The sequence below is a fragment of the Pseudorca crassidens genome, chromosome 19 (assembly GCF_039906515.1).
Source record: "Pseudorca crassidens isolate mPseCra1 chromosome 19, mPseCra1.hap1, whole genome shotgun sequence".
NCBI lineage: Eukaryota > Metazoa > Chordata > Mammalia > Artiodactyla > Delphinidae > Pseudorca > Pseudorca crassidens.
In genome coordinates this window covers 35,642,422-35,664,661 of record NC_090314.1, presented here as the reverse complement: position 1 = coordinate 35,664,661, position 22,240 = coordinate 35,642,422, and the positions used below count along the sequence as shown (strand labels likewise).

Here is a 22,240-nt window from a genome sequence, read left to right as displayed (position 1 = left end):
GAAAAGAAAAAGACATTAGAAACAAAGCAATCTTTTTTTTCCCAACAATCCATTCTAATGAGAGGGTTTGTGCTTTCCTTTTAGCCATAATTAAAAGACATCAACCCTTTAAAAATAAAAAACAGATCCTAAACATTACAGGTTTAAAACTAAGTCCTCAGTATTCCATTTTTAGCAGTGTTCTTATTCTTATGTGAAATATACAAGTTTTGGAATTCTAGGTTTTACATCTATAAACTTCAAAATGTTTACAGATTCCAGACCTGCGGTTAAAAAAAAAATCTTGATTAAAGCTTCTCTAACATTTTACCGGCATTTAGAAAAATGTTAGTATGTAATTAAACCATCCTTGCAAATTAGTGAATGCCCATATTCCACATTTTTACAACTCTTAAACTGCATGAATTTGGCAATGTCCTTGTAAATAGTATGGTACTGTTTGAATATCAAAATAAACAATGATAATAAAGTGTGATATCCTACTGAAAAATCTTAGAATCCATGAGTCCACAATGATGTAAATCAGTGAATAGATAAATGGAAAGCTCTTCGTTACAGCAGAATGCCAAATAATAAATGAAGAAGCCATGATGGAGTAAGAAAAATCACTTGGCAATCATCATAGTTAATTGTTTCAGGCAAGAATGGATGCTAAAACTGTATGTGAAAGTTTGATGAAAGATGAGATATTTAAATAATTTCAAAGTATCTCCTCAAGATACTTACTAATTACAAAAGGAAAATTTCACCAGGAAAAAAAAACTGGCAGACATCACCTTATACATATGATCAAAGTTAACGTCAACAGTAATGGAACAAAGATACAAATATCATGTACCTCTTGCTCTGATACACAGAGAAGGATACAATGTCACTTCGATGGTCCTCCCCAAAATGCATAACCTGAATCTAATCCTGAGGAAACACCATATAAGCCCAAACTGATACATTCTACAAAGTAACTAAACTGTACTTTTCAAAAATGTCAAGGTCATGAAAGACAAAGAAAGACTGAGGAACTGTTCCAGATTAAAGGAAACTGAGAGAGATTATTGTATTAATGTTAATTTCCTATTTTGATAATTTTAGTACAGTTATGTAAGATACTGTCTTTAATTTCAGAAAAATATACATTGAAGTATTTAGGGGTAAAGGGAAATCATGTCTGTGACACTCCCTTAAAGAGTTCAGGAAAAAAATTATGAACATATATACACATATGTGTGTGTATATACACATCTATATACACACACGTACATATACAGAGAGGGAGAGAAAGAGAATGATGAAACAAAACAATGTGGTAAAATGATAACACTTGGGGAATCTAGGTGAAGAGTACTTGGGAATTCTTTGTCCTGTTCTTAGAACTTTTTTGCGGAAATCTGAAACTATGTTAAAATAAAGGTACAAGAAAAAAACAACCGTCACAAAAAAGTGACTAAATTCTGCAACTTTCTGTTCCATGTTACAGGCTCTTGTGAAATCTGTTTTTCAGAAAACTCAAGTGTGTTTGCTGGAAATAGATACCTGTGATCTTGAAATGCTATGGGGTACCACAAATTCCTAGGAGGGGGTAAGCCCTGGAAAAGGTGGGTGATTTCCAATGTAAACTGCAAAATCTATCAATAAGACTACATTAAACAAAAAACTCTTCTGTTTAAAGATGCAATACCAAAAATACTCATTACCTTAAACAACACTCTAAGTTTTCCATGTCAGTTTACAAAAAAATAAATCAGTGGTTTATTTGAATTATATTATCTTACCCAAGTGTAGTCAATTTGATGGCTATCAATTAGCTGTTTGCTCTTTTAATTGATTACAATGGGATTAAGATAAAATATTACAGATGAGGAAAAAGACTTAACCTTTAAAGTTTCCTTCACATTTGTCTGCAAAAAGAAACACTTCGTCACATCTGAATTCCTTATGTCAATGTATTTGTCAATTTTAGGAACTATTTGGTCACATTGGGAAAAAGCATTTTTCTATTGGAAAATAATGTTTTGACCAAGTTTCTGGAGCTAATGCAAATAATTACACCAAGCTGTGTACTGACCGCTGAGATACTCAAGGATGAGGTAGAGTTTTCCACCAGTCTGAAAGGCATAAATTAAATCCACAATGAAGGGATGCTTTACTTCCTCCAGAATATTCCGTTCTGCTTTTGTATGAGCTGTATCTTTAGCATTTCTTACTATCATTGCCTAAAGGAAAAGAGATGATCTATAAGAACAAAGTAGTAGACATTTTTATCCTACAGTAACTGGAAAATCTATTTTGTGCTTTTCTTGCCAACATTAAACTATTAATCATAGTTCCCACTGGAGACTGAGATGGGGTAATGGAAGACATTCACTTCTTATATACATCTGCACTGTTTGGATTTTTTGTAGTAAACATGTAAATGAAAACCTAAATAATCTGTTTTAATGTAAATAGATCAAATTTATTCATATATTCACTAACTGTTGAATGTCTACTATTTTATAGGCTCTTAACAAGAAAGCAGAACCAACAGAAGGAGTCTCTAGCCCACAGGAGCCCAAAGTCCCAGGGAAGAGAGATGAGTCAATGGAGCTAAGCACAAGGTGCCCTGGGAACTACATCTGACCTGGCAAGAAGTCTTCCTGGAGGTGGAGATACCTAAGCTGTATCATAAAAAGTTATTAAGATGAAATGTAGAGGGTATTAAAAAAAAAAAAGGCATTCCCAGTGCAAAAGAGGCTTGACAGGACGGGACACGTCTTGAGGATCTAAAAGTAGTTCAGTATGGTTAGAAGTGGTTAGGACATGTATTAGGCTGGACATATAGGAAATGGAAGGCCTGGGCATCTAGGCAAAGGCATCTGAATCTTATTTTAGAGGCAGAGGAGAAATGCTGAGGTAAGGTAAATGAATAACCTTTGGCTTTAAGAAAGACAGTTCTAGTAGCAGTGTGAAGTTTTAGGGAAGAAATGACACCAGTTAGAAGGCTAGTAAACTAAGCAAGAAGTAAAACCTGTAACTAAGAAAATGAAGGTGGGGAAAAAAAGGGTAAAAGTGCATCATTAGCACTCGCTGACTAAGGAGATATGAGAAGAAATGATGATACCATGGTTTCTGTGTAAGTAATGGTGTCATTCAATAACAGGAAATGGAAACAAAGAAAAAAGTTTTGGGAAAATGATATATTGCTTTGGACATGCTAAGTCTTAAATTCTAAGTTCTTGTACACCTCTAGTAACATGAAAAAGCGTATATACGTGGCCATTAGTTGCAATATTATTTGTAAAAGTGAAACATAAGAAACAACCTAAATGCCCACACATAGGATACTGCATGAAAACCCTGTGTAAGAAAACTGTAAAAAGAATGAGGAACATCTCTGAAAGCAAGGTGCAAAAGAGCATATATGGCACAGCAGTAACACAGTATGCTACCTTTTGTGTAACAGTGGAAATAAGAATATATATAATAGGTACATGCTTATATCTGCAATAATGAGCACACCTAAATTAAGCCAAAAGCTAATGATACAGGGAATTCCCTGGCGGTCCAGTGGTTAGGACTCGGCACTATCACTGACAAGGGCCCAGGTCCGATCCCTGGTTGGGGAACTAAGATCCCGCATGCCATGTGGCGTGTCCAAAAAAATAACAATAACATAAAACATCCCAACAAGAAACCTATCTAAAAAAAAAAAAAAAAGCTAATGATAGTGGAAAGGCAGGAAAGGGAATGGGACCTCTGAGTAAAACCTGAAGGGTTTTATCATTCATTTCTTTTCTTACCTAAATCAAATATCATTATTGTGATTATTAAATTCTGAACCATGTTAATGTTTTATACATTTCAAAAATAAAATTAAATCTGGATGGGGGAGGGAAATAAAATTGAATACAACAGAAATACATAAATTTAATTGACTATTACTTTGATAATTTTACCACAAAAGGAAAAAAAAGATATTTAAATAACTTTACATTGAACATTCTTAGTGACATATATGTAAGCATAAAAAAAATTGCCAAAAAATCTTAAACCACACTTAGTAGGTTTATAGCTCCTCATAGTATTGGTATTATAATTCTCAAACTATTATGCACGTATTGTACAACTAAGCAAATGAGTAAATGTACTGATGTTGTTACCAGGCTTTTCTCACTGTGGAAAAACAGAGATGCAAATGTAGGCCGAGGAAAGAAGAACCCTACGGAATTGGACTGAAATTAGGAATATCAATATGTAGCCATGATTTAAAACAAAAACAAAACTTCCTAGCTCTGTGTACTGAAAGAGCCAGGAACAATGAGACTTCAGTAGCAAAAAGTATAGCTTGGCACCCAGATCTTGGTTTCTCTAGCAAAAAAAAACAGGGTTCCATGGAGAATAAAACGGTTCTAAGCCAGGGTCAGGGAAAGTGCAAGGTAAACCTGGAGCACGCTATTATACAGAAAGTAAGGAACTACTCAAAAACTAACAGGGATATGTTAAAAGGACACAGAAGCCATCTTAATGGAGCTCTCTCTAGCAAAACCTGGGAAAATTTGTGGACCAAAATTTGAATAATGAAAGAAATGGGTAACACACTGAAAAAATGTCCATACTAGTTAAAAAAATTAAATTTAAAAAAGCAAGTATGAAAAGCTCTTCTTTACAGAAGAATGACAATATAGAAAAAAATGATAAAAATAGAAAAGTCTCCATTTTATAATCACCAGAGTATTATTTGATTTGGCTAAGAGACAATGGATAATAAAACCATTGGGTGTAGAAGATTATTAGGACAGAATATTAACACAATCTCTAACTTTCATTCCATAGATACTTTTTAATTACAGAGGGAAAAAGGTATTGGTAGAATGGAAAGTTTGGTGGACACCACCTTAACAAAGTGATCAAACTCAGTCTCACCAAATAATGAGACAGACCAACATTATGTGCTTCCTGAGCCCATGCACTGAGAACACAATGCTCCTGTAAAATATTCCTGCAGAAAGCATTTAACCTAAATTTAAAATTTAAGTGTTTTCATGAGGAAACAATGAACCATATCCAAATTAGGGATACTCTGCAAAACTGGCCCAGAGTCTTCAAAAAATGTCAATGTCATGAATGACAAAAAAGTAAAGGAAACTAAAGTAAAAGAAACTAAAGACACAGTACTCTACAGTAAAGGAAACTAAAGACACAGGACTACTCAATGCAATGTGTGATCCTTGATTAAATCCTGGATGTTAAAAACAAAACAAAATAGCTATAAAGGAGATTACTGACACAACTGGGGAAGTCTGAGTATGGACGATGTATTAGAAAACAGTATAGTGTATCAATGTTAAATTTCCCAAATGTGACAATTACACTGTAGTTATGTATGTAATGCCCTTATTCTTAAGAGATACATACTAAAGAATTTAAGTGCGAAGTGCCATGTCTACAAATAACTTTCAAATTGTATACCAAAAAAATTAAAACTTTGAATATACACACACATACATACTAAGAGAGGAGAAACTGAGGGAGGGGCAGACAAAGAAAATATGGCAAACTTAACAATTGGTTATCACTGTACTATTCTTGTAACTCTTTGGGAAGTTTGAAAAATTTCAAAGATGCATTATTTTTTAACTGTTCAGAAGGTTTAAATTTTTTAAATAAATAATTTTGAGAAAGTCTGAGAAGAGGCCAAGAAGAGAAGATGAAGAAATAGTAAAGAAGAATCATAGAAGTCAAGGGAGCGGAGTTTCAAAATGCTGTGGTCAATAGCTTCAATATAACAGAGAGGTAAATTAAGGATGAGTTAAGTAAAGACCACTGGATTCAGCAATTAGGAGATCACTGGTGATGTAGGGGACAAGCATTTCATCAAAAGAATAGAGTTGTGAAGTCAAAATATAGTGAGTGAAAAAAATAATAAAACATGACTTCTCAAGAAATTCAGCTATGAAAGGCAGAGACTGGAAGCTACCATAGACCTCGAGTGAAGAAAGGATTTGTTTTCTAAATATGGCAAAGACATGAATATATTTATATAAAGAAAGAAGTTAGGATAGAGGATGGAAAAAAGAGGCAGAAGTGACAAAGACCCTGAACAGGCAGAAAGTGATGGGATCCAAAACATAAAGAGAGTGTTTAGCCTTGGAAAGAAGGAGGAACACATCTCCCACTAAGCCTGGAGAGAGGGAAGTAAAGACAGGTGAAAATGTAGACAATATGGTACTGGGGACAAGGATTAGAACAGGAAGTTGAAGGGAATCAGATCTGACAGCCTCAAATAGAAAGAGAGGCAGTCTGCTAAAAAAGAATAGTGGGACTGATAGTATAGGCTCTAATAGTTGTAGAGAATGGAAGGAGTTGTCTAGGGACATTTGGTGAGTTCTAAGTGTCCACATGAGTTCGGGACTACGAATTTGTCCCAGTAGCCATTTAAAAGTTTCTGTGATTTCTGCCAGTGATGTTCAGTAACTGAGATACAGGAATAAAGGAGCACTAACAAATAAACTGATTAAATGAGAACTTTCCTGAACATAAGGTCAATGGGATAGCAGGTGACTGAAGTGGCAGATCATGTTGATTAGGCTAGATTAGGAATAAACTGAAAGTAGAACGGGGCTAAGAACTTGAAGAAAAAACAGAAAGATCAAAGCACTAAAAGGGCTTAGGGCCAAAGACCAGGCATTGTGGGAATAAATAAGTGAGAATGTTACTGCTCTATTATAGTCCAGTGTTTCAGGGGTGGAGGACACAGCTATGGGGGCTGGTGAAGTGGAATGGAGGTGAATGCTGACGAGTTGGGATCAACAAGAAATTAGAAGGCTAGGCAATTGATTACTTATTTAGTACAAGGACATGGAAGACACCAGGGCAATAAGACTTGGGAGTGGGGGAAAAAAGACTGATAAAAGATAAGAAAGCAGTATAGGCTTAAACCTCAAAGTAGAAAAGGTTTTGACCAGAGTAGAGGAGAAATTGCAAGGCTAAGCTTATCAGTTCTTCCCTTGAATTACACAGTGAGCAGAGCGAGAGGCAGAGACTACATTTGTCTCAAGTGCTAAATCCTAATGTCTAGCAAAATGCCTGGCACACTGGAGAGTCTCAGTTGGTTCAATAAAAGAAGGAATGAAAGAAGTATGACCAATCTGTGAGTTACAAGCCTTTGGCCAAAGGTTCTAAAATTTACAGTGTGAGCTGAACTAATGCCATGGGCAATAGTATTTTGCTTCCAGAGTACATTTTTGTTGCAACTGGTAGGGTAGAGAGATAGTTGTTGGAAATAGTCTTTTCCTCAACTTTCCACCATGAACAAGTACCCAAATGGGACCATTCTCATAATGAGTAAACAATCCCAGAAGTGCTAAATCCAGACAGATTGTCCAGATGTAAGCAACTCATTTAAGACAAGGGGACATCTGGTTTATTCTGATTGCATCTTTAAGGCTAGAAAGAGGTATATTCTTACCCATACTCAGGTCAAGAGGGTTAGTACTCTGCTTTAAGGATAACAAAATCAAAAGAAGAAACTCAATGGGAGTACACAGTCATCTTACCTAGCAATTTAGAAATTAAAACCTTGGACCTAACCCTAGCAACCTTTTCACTTTCATTATTTTCTGCTGTAAGCTTGTTTTCAGGAACAGCAAGGAAAGAATGAGACAGTGCTCTTTGCTCAAGGAAAGAACCTAGGCAGGCTTGGGGAAAGCAAAAACCAACAGTGGGAAGGAATGGTAACTAAGCAAAAGGAGAGGCAAGCAAGTTAGGTTTTAGATGCCTGGGCACAAAAAGGAAGCCTGACAATTAGAAGTAATTAGGTGTATGGATTTCCCAATATACCACGCCCACTCACCATCAGTATAAAAAAAAAAACCCAACACCCTCTTCTTTCCATTAAAGATACCAGTGCCAGAAACATACTTCACTTAAGATATAATTATGGGGACTTCCATGGTGGTGCAGTGGTTAAGAATCCACCTGCCAATGCAGGGGACACGGGCTCAAGCCCCGGTCCGGGAAGATCCCACGTGCGGCGGAGCAACTAAGTCCGTGCGTCACAATGACTGAGCCTGCGCTCTAGAGCCCGAGAGCCACAACTACTGAGCTCATGAGCCACAACTACTGAAGCCCACGCACCTAGAGCCCGTGCTCCCTAGCAAGAGAAATCACAGCAATGAGAAGCCCACGCACCACAACGAAGAGCAGCCCCCGCTCGCCACAACTAGAGAAACCCACATGCAGCAACGAAGACCCAACACAGCCAAAAATTAATTAACTAATTTAAAAAAAAGATATAATTATGACTATTTTTTGCTCAGCCCTGATTATCAGGCATGTATAAGCAACATATCAAAAGGAATGGATTATTCTAAGAATCTTGACCAGTACTTCTGTCAACATTTCTAGAATAAGCATTATTATACTGTCTTTAATTTTAGACCTAACATATTTTACAGATAAAAAATCATTAATCTCGGGCTTCCCTGGTGGCGCAGTGGTTGAGAATCTGCCTGCCAATGCAGGGGACACGGGTTCGAGCCCTGGTCCGGGAGGATCCCACATGCCGCGGAGCAACTGGGCCCGTGAGCCACAACTACTGAGCCTGCGCGTCTGGAGCCTGTGCTCCGCAAAAAGAGAGGCCGCGATAGTGAGAGGCCCGCGCACCGCAATGAAGAGTGGCCCCCGCTCGCCACAGCTAGAGAAAGCCAATGCACAGAAACGAAGACTCAACACAGCAAAAATAAATAAATTAATAAACTCCTACCCCCAACATCTTCTAAAAAAAAAAAAATCATTAATCTCAAATTATTCCAAATGGAAAAGCCAGATAGCAGATTAATTCCGGCTTACTGATATAGAAACTGAAGTTGAGAATACCTAAATTGCTTCTTTAAGACAATCACCAATAATGTTGTGGTCATAGTATTTGTTCCTCAGCTTTTAAATTAGGAAGTCGGGACTGCCCTGGTGGCGCAGTGGTTAAGAATCTGCCTGCCAATGCAGGGGACACGGGTTCGATCCCTGGGCCGGGAAGATCCCACATGCTGCAGAGCATCTAAGCCTGTGCACCACAAGTACTGAGCCTGCGCTCTACAGCCCGTGAGCCACAATTACTGAGCCTGTGTGCCACAACTACTGACCCTGCATGCCACAACTACTGACGCCCACGCGCCCTAGAGCCCATGCTCCGCAACAACAGAAGCCACCATAACGAGAAGCCCGTAGACCGCAGCGAAGAGTAGCCCTCGCTTGCCACAAGTAGAGAAAGCCTGCGTGCAGCAACGAAGACCCAACGCAGCCAAAAAAAAAAAAAAAATTAAATTAAATTAGGAAATCATTTGTACCACTTAAGTAAAAATCAGGAAGAAGATAGGACCAAAATATTACAAACACTATAATTTTTTTAAAAAGTCATTTTGATTGTCTTTTAATAATAGTTTTCTACTAAGATTTGTTTTAAGACAGTGAGCTCTTTTCAGAAATCAATCCCAAACAAAAAGAACAAGAAACCAAACATACATAATCCATCTTCAATAAAACTAAGAAACACGTGTAACTCCACATCTCAAAAGGTGAAGACAGAATGGGGATAAAGCAATAGTGCATGACTTAGTATACTGGTGTATGATCAAACCTAAATGCCTGCAGAGAGGCATAACAAAAGAAGTTGAATCCATCTACAGAACCCTAGCAGGGTTCAAAAATTAGAAGCAAAAATAAAAGGAAAGAAAGGAAAAAAACTGGAATCATTAGGGACTGCAGAAGGCAGAAGGTGGAGGACTGAAAACAGGGAGATTATCTGAAAATCTCTATAAGGAACAGACAGACCAACAAGATTCCCATCCCCACACTAACCAGCCAGGGAACTACCTCTTAGAGTGATGTAGTGTCCAGAAAAAAAAAAAAAAAGAGTGAAGGATCAGACACAGAGTACAGTGCTAAAGTAAAAACGTGACTTCATTACTCAGCCATAAAAAAGAATAAAATAATGCTATTTGCAGCAACATGGATGACCTAGATATTATCATACTAAGCAAAGTAAGTCAGACAAAGACAAACACCATATGATACCACTTGTATGTGGAATCTAAGATATGACACAAATAAACTTATCTATGAAACAGAAAAAGACTCACAGACATAGAGAACAGACTTGTGGTTGCCAAGGGGGGCAGTGCGGGAGGGATGATTTGGCAGTTTGGGATTAGCAGATACAAACGAGTATATACAGGATGGATAAACAACAAGGTCCTACTGTATAGCACAGGGAACTCAAATATCCTGTGAGAAACAATAATGGATGAGAAAGAATATATATATGTGCTACAATCACTGCTGTACAGCAGAAATTAACATAACATTGTAAATCAACTATACTTCAATAAAATTAAAAACAAAACAAACAAAAAAAGTGACTTCAGTGAAAATCTGGTGTTGAAAGGTGAGATCTCCATCTCCTCTCTGTCATCCAGCTCCAAAATGCTTTTTCTAGGCAAGAGAATAGAGGATCTTTCTCAGTACCCACTGATCCATACCAGAAGAAAGACCTTCAGACACTGATATGTGGAAGTTCTTAGTCAACTGCCAGCTAATCTCATGACTGCGTTACAGAGAAGCCGACACACATATAACTTCTGATCAGCTTTTCAGAGTTCCACTCTTAAAGGACACCAGCCATCTAAAGAAGGCCTCTGACATGACAAAAAACCACTAAATCAAAGTCAAAGAAAACAGGAACTTAGAAAAGAGACACATGCATGGAACAAAAGAACATTTCAAAGAATTTATAATTAAAACCCTCTGAGGAATAAAAGAAGATACTGTACTCACAAAATAGGTTGCTATGAAAAGAAAAAACAAAAAGAGCTTTGGGGAACCACAAATATGATAGCTTAAAAAAAAAAAAATCAGTAAGGGAATTCCCTGGCAGTCCAGTGGTTAAGACTCCGTGCTTGCATTGCCAGGGACCCACGTTCGATCCCTGGTCTGGGAACTCAGATCCCACAAGCTGCATGGCACAGCCAAAAAAAAAAATCTGTAAAATGATTAGAAAATAAATTTCTAGAAAACTCTCAGAAAGTTAACAAAAAGATAAAGAAATGGACAAACGGAAAGGTAAGAAAAATAGATGATCAGTCTAGGAGGTCCAACATCCAAGTAAATGCAATTCCAAGAAAAGAAACCAATAGGAGGAAAATTATCAGAGATAAAAGAAAATTTCCTGGAGCTACAAGACTGAAACTTTCAAGATTGAAAGAGTAAAAATAAATAATAAGAATCAAAGCAAGACACATCACTGCAAAATTTTAGAACATTAAAAATAAAAAGAAAATGTTAAATATCTTAAAGAAAAATAGATCTAAGGATTGGGAATCAGATGGCAAGGGACTCCTGAACAGAAATGCTGAAAGCTAGACGAAAATGGAGCAAAATCCTGTGTGAAAATGATTTTCAACTTCAAAACTGCATCCATACAAACAAGTATAAGAATATAATAAGAAAATTTTCAAATATGCAATATTTCCCAAAAAATTTACCTTGATTCAGTTCCTCAGGAACCCACCAGTAAATGGTCACCAAAGCAAGGGAACGAGACACAAACTAAGAAAAAGGAACATATGGAATCCAGGAACCAAAGATCCAACACTGAAGGAGTCAGGAGGATTCCAAGGATTGTGGTGCAGGGAAAGTCCAGTAATGATAGCTATGCCTAGATAACTATCAGTATAGGTGAGAACAGAAGGACAGAGGTTCCTATAGGATGTCTCTAGGAAAATAAATGGAACTAGTAAATTATCTAATAAGTGTGATCATAGAACCATGGCCCGAAAGGTGTTTTACAGAGTTGATGGAAGGTATGAGAAGACAATAGTAGATAGAAAGAAAATGAAGCAAGATGAGGATGGGAAAAAGGGAGAAAGGAGTAAAAAAGAATAAAATAGGAAGTCAATGCATAATTCTAAAACTACTGAATTAAGTCATAGCAGAACTTGCTTATTACTTAGAAATACAGAGACCAGAACAAAGAGCTAAAAGAGTTACCTCAGAGGAGAACTGAAACAGCTCTCCTCTCCACCCTCACCAAGCAGAATAAAACAAGAATAACAATAATGAAGTGTATCCCACATTCCAAGAAGACTTATAATTGTGTCAGAAATACATTTTTTGACTGAGAATTTTAGACCAAAATATGGATTTTATAGCAATTAAGAATATAGTTGGGGAGGAGGGGAGAAATCACCTTTTTAAGCACCTTCATGGCAAATATTTTCCCAGTATTTGCTCCTGTTACTTTTCGTACTTGAAAAACCTAGATGAAAATTAAAGTGTGCGTTATTAAAAGCTAAATTATGCTAGTCACAATCCCTTAATTCCTACTTATAAAAACAAACGATATAGCAGTCTGTATTCTTACAAAAACTAGTACCATGAACGACTGTGTACAAAAATGATGAGCTAAGAGATTATATTAAAGATTTAGTAGTGAAAAGTGTTACACAACATGGGACTTTCCTGTCTGGTCTGCTGACATCTGGTGGCAAAGCTGGGCAATGACCATCCTATAACAAGCACTCGGTGTTACTTAAAAAATCCAAGTTTTCATAGAAAAAGCTATAATCAGGTTTCCCAGACACACAGAAATTATAAAATATTTCATAAATTCTCAGGGATGCTTCACATATAACTATTTAATAATAGTTGACAGCAATTACCTATTCCTTAAAATGACTAGCTACATTTTCATGCAACAGCTAAAATGTCTGATTCACAGTGCATGCGTTACACATTCAAGATGATTAGAACATATTAGAATATGTCCTTAAGCCTAAGAATAAACTACAAATGTCATGTTTTGCAAAAATGAACATTACACAATAGCATAAATAGTTCTCAAGCTTAATCCTAACTCTAAAATGCTATCCAAATTCTGTCTTTTGATAGAGAATGGGAAGGTATAAATTTTCTTGGGCAGAACACACAGAGGTGAGGTCTTAAATTAGAAAGCCTCTGGCAAAACTATGAAACTAAGAGGTTCTCGTCATTTTTCTTCTCCCCTCTTATATTCTTCAGCTTCCCTAACTCTATTGCTCCAAACACTGCAAGTCCAAGAAAACTAATTTAGATTAAGGTCTCAGTAACAGATACCAATTTAATGTGCCATGCCTCTTGAAAGTAAGCAGTAGTTTGTTTTTTTAAAGGATACCAATAGATGGTACCATTTAACCAAAGGAAGGAATGAATCCTCTAATAGCAGACTTTGCCTGGCACAGCTGCCTACTTATTTATTCCACAAATATTGACTGAGTGCCTACAATGTGCCGGGCTTTTATGTGAACGGTGGTAGGAAAAAGAGAACTTCTGTATAGCCCTCAAATAATACCAGGTAAGTGATCATATCCTTTGCTGATAGCTAACAAAGATTGAAGAGTAGTGCTGGAATCAGGGTATAAAAATTAATCCACACAGGACAGACAACAGCTCTCATTTCAAAATACTTCCTACCTTTCCATAGCCCCCTTTACCAAGTACTCGAAGTAGCTCAAAACATTCTGGTCTGATTTTTTCTGGCCCTCTGTTCACACTAGTTTCTGAGATTTCAAATTTCTCACAATGCTCCATGCCACTGGGAAGAAAAGCAAAACCAAAAGTAAATTTGCAAAAAGTTAAACTACCTTTAGCATACTGTTAGAAAGAGAATTATAATCCAAGTAAGTAAAAGGAAAAAGGTGCATGATAACAAATATAGTATCCGTGCTCTAAGTAAGCTAATGATTCAATGACATGGTAGGTCAAGATGAGGGTGGCTTGATAACTGCTTATCTGCTTGTTTACAGAACATGCTATTGATTATTTACTTTCATAAGCATCAAGCATCCCCAAACTAAGATAAATTAGAACACGTTTATTAAGCTGACAAAGGGAAGAAAGTCTTCTAGTTATTCAAATTTAGTTCATTCAAAATGTCTATGAGATCAGCTGTTATCCAACTTCATTCGGCAACTTCAGAAAATGAGAGCTTTCTAAAGGTACCCAATTAGTTCAAGTCTTTAGCTAAAAATTCTTGCTAATAAATTATATCCATGCATCTTTCCACATCTGCTTAATTTAAAGACTCCAAAAAGGGAGGCAATTTATCTGTCACTTAAATGCTTTCTCTATGAGTGATCTTCTCAGTCTGCCCACAATCCAAGGCCTTTTACTTGAAGATGGGGTACAAAGCAGACTAAACACCATACTCACCTAATGAAGCTTGCCTAAAATGACATAAAATTGAACAGATCTCTGTTTGGATGATGTATTACAAGCAAAATAAGAAGCATCTGAGGGACTTCCCTGGTGGTCCAGTGGCTAAGACCCGTGCTCCCATTGCAGGGGGCCCGGGTTTGATCCCTGGTCAGGGAACATGCTGCAACTAAGAGTTCGCATGCCGCAACTAAAGATCCCACGTGCCAAAATGAAGATCCCGTGTGCCTCAACTAAGACCCAATGCAGCCAAGTAAATAAATAAATAAGTGTTAAAAAAAAAAAAAAAGCATTTGATTTGGGGAGCATTTCTAAAATTTTTATTTTTTCAGTAGGAAAAGGTGGTTCTCTATATTAAACTAATAAAAGTTCCTTAACACACGTAGACTCATATTCAGTATACTCTAAATTTGAATAATCTTTTTCTCAAAATGCATACATGATCTCAAAACCCCAGATATGTTATGATATTCGTGCCAAACTCAATAAACCAAGTCTGTATATATGACTAAATATTTAAAAACAGGTTATTGAGATCACATGATGGCTATAAACTACATAAAAGAAAGACAGCACAGTGAAACATTTTCATATAAACTTACAGTTCATATGGTCCGACTCCCCCATGGTCCATGCTTTCATTTAACTGACCCTGAAAAATATGTTAAAGTTTTAAAAATAAATAACCTCATAAACAAGAAATTAAAGAACTTACTGCTTCACCCCATTACTGAAGGACAATGAACGAAATAAACCAGCTTAAAATTCTCTATACTTTAATAACAGGTAAATGTGGTGATGAACAAAATAAGGTGCACAAACAATACTATGGGATTTCACTTTAATGTGATAACTAAGCTACAGATGCTACTCATCAAAGATCTACAAACAAAACCAGGAGCTCGGGCTTCCCTGGTGGCGCAGTGGTTAAGAATTTGCCTGCCAATGCAGGGGACATGGGTTCTATCTCTGGTCCGGGAAGATCCCACATGCCACGGAGCAACTAAGTCCGTGTGCCACAACAACCGAGCCTGCACTCTAGAACCCTAGAGCCACAACTACTGAGCCCGTGTGCCACAACTACTGAAGCCTGTGCACCTAGAGCCTGTGCTCTGCAACAAGAGAAGCCAGCACAATAAGAAGCCCGTGCACGGCAACGAAGAGTAGCCCCTGCTCGCCACAACTACAGAAAGCCCGCGCAGCAGCAACGAAGACCCAACACAGCCGAAGGTAAAATAAATAAATTTATTTTTTTTAAAAAAAGGTGACTATTTTCCTTCAAAAATTACATTTATTCAAAATATGTATTTTGTATATTACAAAACTAAAGGTACTACACTCTAAATACGAGTTAATCAAATGATTTACAAAAAGTGCTATTCTGATATGCTTTTGATAATAAGACTAACATAATGCTATAAACCTTATTTAACTACAGCCTAACTAAGCCTCAAGTAACCACAGCCAGTCCAAGATATTGTAGTGTATGATATGGCTGATCAAAGCAAAACAATTAAGCAACACTCTCATATTGTGAGGAGTCATGCTGGCCAAACATTTATTCTGATCGTAGTATAAATGAGTGCAAAACTTAATTAACCTCTGTACACTAGCAATGAACAATTCAAAAATGAAATTAAGATAACTCCATTCACAGTTGCATCGATAAGAATAAAATACTTAGAAAAAAAATTAACAAAAGAAGTGCAAGCCTTGTATATTTGCTAACTCCAAAACATTGCTGAAAGAAATTTTAAAAGACCTACATAAGTCAAAAGACATTCCATGTTCATGGATCAGACGACTTAACGTTGTTAAGATGGCAATACTAAATAAATTGGTCTACTGATTCAACTCAATCCTATAAAAATCCCAGGTTCCTTTCTTGCAGAAATTGTCAATCTAATCCTAAAATTCACTCAGAAACACAAGGGGCCCAAAATAGTCTTGAAAAAGGAAAACAAAGTTGGGGGACTGACACATCCTGATTTCAAAATGTACTACAAAGCAACAGCAATTAACACAGTGTGGTACGCGCATAAGGACAGAAATATAGATCAATGAAATAGAACTGAGAGCCCAGAAATAAACCCTTCCATTTACGGTCAACTGATTTTTTACAAAGATGCCAAAAAAATTCAATGGGAGACAGTCTTTCAATAAATGGTGTTGGCACAATCAGATATCCACATGCAAAGATTTACTTTGGACCCCTATCTTCACACCATACATCAAAATGGATCACAGACCTAAATGTAAGAACTAAAACTATAAAATTCTTAGAAGAAATCTAGGAGGGAGTAAATCTTCACAATCTTGGGGTAGGCAATGACTTAAGACAGAACACAAAGGGCACAAAAGAGTAATGAAAAAAGTCAATAAAGTGAATTTACTCAAAACTTAAAACTTCTGCACTTCAAAAGATATTATGAAGTGAAAAGAAAATCCACAGAATAAGAACATATAAAGAACTTCTACAACTCAATAATAAAAAAATAAATAACCAAGGTTTTAAAAAATGGGTTAGGATCTGAACAGGCATTTCTGCAAAGATGACATACAAATGGCCAATAGTCACGTGAAAGTATGTTCAACATCATTAGTCATTAGGGAAGGGCAAGCCAAAACTATACTGAGATACCACTTCATATCAACTAGGATAGTTGTAATTAAAAAGACAAAAAATAACAAGTTTGGCAAGGATGTAGAGAAATTGGAACCCTCATACACTGCTGGCAGCAACATAAAATGGTATAACCACTTTGGAAAACAGGTTGGCAGTTTCTTCAAAAATTAAACATGGACTTACCACATGATCCAGCATATCTACTCCTCGGTATCTACCCAAGAGAAATGAAAATACATGTTCCACAAAGACTTAGGCACAAATGTTCATAGAAGCGTTATTCACAATAGCCAAAAAATGGAAACAACTCAAATGAACATCAACTGGTGAAATGATAAATGTGGTTAATCCTAACAAACTAGGCTCTAAAAAATTAGAAGTTTAAAGTTTTTATTAAAAATTTTAGAATAATTCAAAAAATATTTAAGTGAACTCATCTTTCTTCAAAGATACCAGCACACAGTCAAGACACACAAAGAAAACTGACAGCATTCTTACACAATGGATGTTCAAATGACCCCTCAAAACAAAAGCTTTTTAGTCAGAACTTGCTCACAGTGTAAACAAGTCAGGATGAAGTCTAACACCAAGGATGTATGTTTCATGATTAGACCTAGGCAAATGGAGGGGGCAGTATCAAGGGGAAAAAATTCTTGCAGTTTCAACTTGCTACAGTTTCTTCTGTGTGTGGGGAGGGGCAGATAGGGGTGGTTATGGTTAAAGGGGTTTTTTTTGGTTTCTGGTGCTTCATACAATCACCTATGATGGCTTCACTTTAAAGACAAAAGGCTAACTTCTATAAAACTGATATTATGTAATTGTTTTTTTTTAAATATTCGCTTTACTTAATTCTAAATTAAAGACCACAGAGTAGTTAACACTGAACTATGACTTTGAAGCCACCTAGAAAGATAATGACCTGTGGCTATGTTTCATTTCCGGAGGCAGCCAGGCCTGACTTACCACCTGCATCTGGGCTTGTAAACTACCTACCGTTACCTTCTGGAGCAGAAGCATTTTGAGGCACAATTCTTTTCTACTACTCAATGTTATCTTTAGAAGTCTTATAGCAGAAACATCAAGCTACCATATAGGACATACTGACAATTCTCCTTCGCAGGAAACTTTATTCAGATTTTTTTTCTGCCTTAAGCTTTATGACCCATCCAATGTTTTTGGTGTGTGCCACTACGACTGACAAAGTAGAATCCTCCTCATCTAAGGTACTATACAAGATACACTGTTTCAAACTAGCGCATCAGAATGACTATTCACAAAGTTTTAAATTAAAATTGTATATAAATTCAAGTTAATATGCCTTAAGTCCCAATGAAAGAGAGCACATTTTATAAAAACTTAAATAAATTGTTACAGAATGGGTGAAAAATATCCTTAATCCAAACATTCATTAAATCATTTATCTACTTTCCTGGCTGTTCACAGATATTTTCTTATAAAATAAGATTCAGTAATTCAGATACATTGGGAAAAAGGAGTAAACCTGGCCCCAAATCTTGGGCTATTTAAATATACTTAAAGGTAAGTATCTATTAAAATGCAAGATAAGCATTGATAATGAGATATTCACAATCGTGAATATTTGAATACATATTATCTATTGAATATATAGCACTGTTTTTCAAAACACTTTTTGCTCTATAAAACTTTAATATCCCAATCTGAAATTCATACTACTAGTAAGCCGCTGTGACTATTTCAAATTTTGAATTAGTAGAGTAAAAATTAAGGATTTTTTGGGGTTTCCTTGGTGGCGCAGTGGTTAAGAATCCACCTGCCAATGCAGGGAACACGGGTTCGAGCCCTGGTCCGGGAAGATCCCACATGCCGCAGAGCAACTAAGCCCGTGCGCCACAACTACTGAGCCTGAGCTCTAGAGCCCGCGAGCCACAACTACTGAAGCCCGCGTGCCTACAGCCTGTGCTCCGCAACAAGAGAAGCCACCGCAATGAGAAGCCCGCACCGCAACAGAGAGTAGCCCCCGCTCGCCGCAACTAGAGAAAGCCCGTGCCCAGCAATGAAGACCCAACGCAGCCAAAAATAAATAAATAAAATAAATAAATTTATTTTTTAAAAAATTAAGGATTTTTTAAGTTGCATTCACAATTATCTATTACTCTTTTAACCTGTGTCTCCACAGAAAGCAGACGTTTCCAACATTTTCATAATCTAATGAAAATCTCTAGAGGAAAACTTTCCCTTAGTTTCAACTCTGTTCCCAAATTATATTATCACCAATGAAACAGAAAAACAAACAAAAAAACCCTTTCACCCATTGGTCTTAATACAGTATTTAAAATGTATTAAATCTCCTCATCTTTTACTCACTGAAGAATTAACTATTCTATGTAAACACATATATTTACTAATACAGATTCACTCAGTGTAACATACCTAAAAAGGTATATATCTCTAAATAGGACCAATGACAAAAAGAAAGGAAACAAACAAACACAGTTCTAAAAATGCAGCACCTCTAGTATAACTGTATTTATTAAGTCTCTAGGCATAGATGAGGGTAAATTTAAATGATTGGTTCCTTGGCAATGAGTTAACACTGACAAGCTATATTTCCATAAACTAGCTAACTACATAATGTGCCAGGATATTTTGAGAGTACTTTATATACTTTATCGCGTGTAAGCTTCATTTTATGGAGAAGAAAGAAGTGTCAGGGAGATTAAGCAATTTATTCTAGATCACACAGTCAGTGAGCATGGCTGCGGGGATCAGAATTCACTTTGACAAACCACAAACAGGTACATTACAAACAAAACTAGTAAATGCATGAAGAAGCTATGCAATGAAGCTTGCTGAATTGAGTCAAGAAAATACTACCACTAGTTATCTCTGTGGTCTTGGGCAATCATCTCTCTGGCCAATGCCTCAGTTTCCTTACTATAAAATGAAGAAGTGAGGCTACTCCGATATGCACCAATGTTTAAAAAGCTTGGATATAAATTCACAAACAGCCAGAATATTAATTATGTTATTATAAATTCACAGTGGTAAGATCTTCCAAGAATCTAAATTTCTCTCATTTTTCAGAATTTTAAATCTTACTTTAGAGAAACCTGGATGTCACTGAATCTCCTTGGGTGGCCAACCCAATTCCACCCAAATTCTTTTTGCTTGTCCAGCTTGCACCTCTTAGAATAACACACTCAAAAGAAACAGTTCAACTCCAAAAGCATTGCTAAGTAAGATATATTTTGCTGAAGGCTCTTCCTCAAAATCCTCTTTAATTACCTTTGCTCTTTCCCCAAAGCTCCTCTCCCCAGGGTGGTGGCCACATTTCTTTCTCTTTCTTATCCCCAACAATTTCTCTGGCCTCTTCCACACCCATTCAAAATTCTCAAAATCCTATTTGCTTGTACCCAGCAAAACAAATGTCCAGGAGAGGTCCCAGTTAATAACAGAAATCTTAATATAGTATTTTACTTCCAGCTCCTAATAAAACCATGGTCTGGAAATTCTGTAAGTTCAACTGATGAAGATTTTATAAAATACCCTTCCTATCATTTTCTCCCCTGCTCTGCTCCAAAGCCACTGCTATATGGGGCCAATATAATCGATGAGTATGTTATTTGTAATGAAAGTAATCCTACGTTTGTTTCAAATTGTATTCAGTGTTATCACATGTTCCATTAAGAGGCTAACTGGAAAAAAAAAGAGGCTAACTGGAATTCCATATGCAAACATATTAAAAAGTACACATCTCAACACCCACCTTCTGAACTGTCTGATTTTGATTTAGACTCCTTTGATTATGAAAAGGGCAGTATTACTTTAGCTCACTTAGTTTCATGAAGTGTTCAAAATTCTTTATATATAGCATCTCAATCTTTGGTCAACAAGCAGGCAACAACTTACTTGCCAAAGGAGGAAAACAGGGTGAGGAAAAGAAAGGGAAGCCCCTTCTGTAGTTAGAACAAACATCTGACATCAGTCATTAACCCACGTACTCATCTAGGCAATGGAATTTAGAATCTAAATTACCGTGAGGTTATCATTGATGGTCATTTACCCAGAATCAGGGATTTAGCATGACAACACCATTTCTGAACGTCAGGTACAATCTGTGATTTTTCAATAAATTTATCTTGAGAAAAGAATCTTGAATAAAGAATAACAAACTACTAAGGCAGCAAAGGTAAAACCAAGCTATGCATTAGGAAAAACAATTCTAAATTTAACACCCTAAATTACAGAAAGAAAAGCTCTCACACCACCATTCACAAGTCTCAGTGCAACCAATTTATTTTTGGCAAGCCAAATCACAGCTGTCAACGCTGGTTTTTTTCCACCCCTAAATTACATCAAGTATTTTGAAAAAATGTAGACATCGTCAACTGGGGTAAAAGTAAGTTACAAATGCCGTGTGTCGTTATAAATGCTTTAAAAAAAAAAAGTCACAAGGAAGGGGGTTTAAAAAAAAAAGCAATCAAACAAACCCTGGAAGATGCGGCAGAGCCCCCTTGCTCCCGAAATAAAACTCCTGGTGGCTGTAACAGCAGCGGCAGCGCTACTCCCGACAGAAGTTTTCAGCTGTCACTTCTAACAGCTGAGCGCTTCCTAGGAGAGAAGCGACAGGCCGAGAGAAGTGGTTGTGGGAGGTCTGAAGATGGAACACTTAGGGGAACCCTTCCACACTTCACCTGCACTTACGGGCCACCCAGCAAGCGCAGTCCCCTCCCCCCAACACTCGCGCCCCGCACACTCAAGTCCAGTAGCTCCAGGAATCGACCACGAGCCCTTCCTCGTTCCCTCCACAAACAGACTGCTCCCGGCTGCACCGGTCTGGGGCTATAAGGGCACAAGCCGCACCTGCAAGCGCCGCAGCAGCCTCGCACCTACGGCCAGGTCCGCACCGCCTGCCCCCCCCCCGCCCCCCCGCTTCTGGCCGTGCAGCGCCTCGGCTCCTCCTGCAGACTGCTCGCGCCCCGCTGGGTCTCCGCGCTCTCGGACGCGCCGCGCTTCCAGGGCGCGGGCCGCCGCCCCGGCCCTGTCACCTCGGGCCCCCCGGGACCCCGGGCCTCACCCCCTCCTCCAGCTCATCCTCAGAGCCCGCGTCCTCTGGCTGGTCCAGGTCTATGTCAAACACTCCTGCCATGTCCTCAGCTTCCCTGTCTCGGAAGTCCGGCGCTGGGTAAAAGCCGTCCCGCCTCCGTCGTCGCCTCATGGGCCCGGACCCGCCGCAGCCACCACCGCAGCTGCCGCCATCACCGGCTGCTTGGGCTCAGTGCGTCTGCGCCTAGGCCCTAGACTGGCTCCTCAAGTTCAGCGCTGGAGCATGCGTACAGGACTCTGTGAAGCCGAACCGTGGGCAATGAACATGCGTAGAACTATCGCTGGGAGCCAGGTACTGGCAGAAAC

General features: G+C 37.7%; 2 protein-coding genes across 7 annotated transcripts in view; one reads left to right on the top strand and one right to left on the bottom strand.

Annotated features, from left to right (window-relative positions):
- Nucleotides 1-9,782, top strand: part of RNFT1 (ring finger protein, transmembrane 1) — a 40,688-nt gene extending 30,906 nt beyond the window's left edge. Inside the window, exons 9-10 of one of the 2 annotated variants that reach the window (XM_067714541.1) lie at nucleotides 1,475-1,592; nucleotides 2,497-9,782. In XM_067714541.1, the coding sequence (XP_067570642.1) occupies nucleotides 1,475-1,570 (96 nt within the window). In that variant the 3' untranslated portion in view covers nucleotides 1,571-1,592; nucleotides 2,497-9,782. Of the gene's footprint in view, nucleotides 1-1,474; nucleotides 1,593-1,957 lie in introns of both variants that reach the window. The other variant, XM_067714542.1, reaches the window with a different exon arrangement.
- RPS6KB1 (ribosomal protein S6 kinase B1) overlaps nucleotides 1-22,132 on the bottom strand; it is a 36,419-nt gene extending 14,287 nt beyond the window's left edge. The window contains exons 1-5 of one of the 5 annotated variants that reach the window (XM_067714526.1): nucleotides 21,906-22,132; nucleotides 14,823-14,872; nucleotides 13,480-13,600; nucleotides 12,218-12,286; nucleotides 2,063-2,210 (exon numbers count right to left, since the gene is read on the bottom strand). In XM_067714526.1, coding sequence (XP_067570627.1) covers nucleotides 2,063-2,210; nucleotides 12,218-12,286; nucleotides 13,480-13,600; nucleotides 14,823-14,872; nucleotides 21,906-22,046 — 529 coding nt within the window. In that variant the 5' untranslated portion in view covers nucleotides 22,047-22,132. Of the gene's footprint in view, nucleotides 1-2,062; nucleotides 2,211-12,217; nucleotides 12,287-13,479; nucleotides 13,601-14,822; nucleotides 14,873-17,029; nucleotides 17,061-21,318; nucleotides 21,419-21,905 lie in introns of those variants that run through there. The other 4 variants (XM_067714528.1, XM_067714525.1, XM_067714530.1 and 1 more) reach the window with 4 other exon arrangements.
- Between the last annotated feature and the right edge of the window lie 108 nt (nucleotides 22,133-22,240).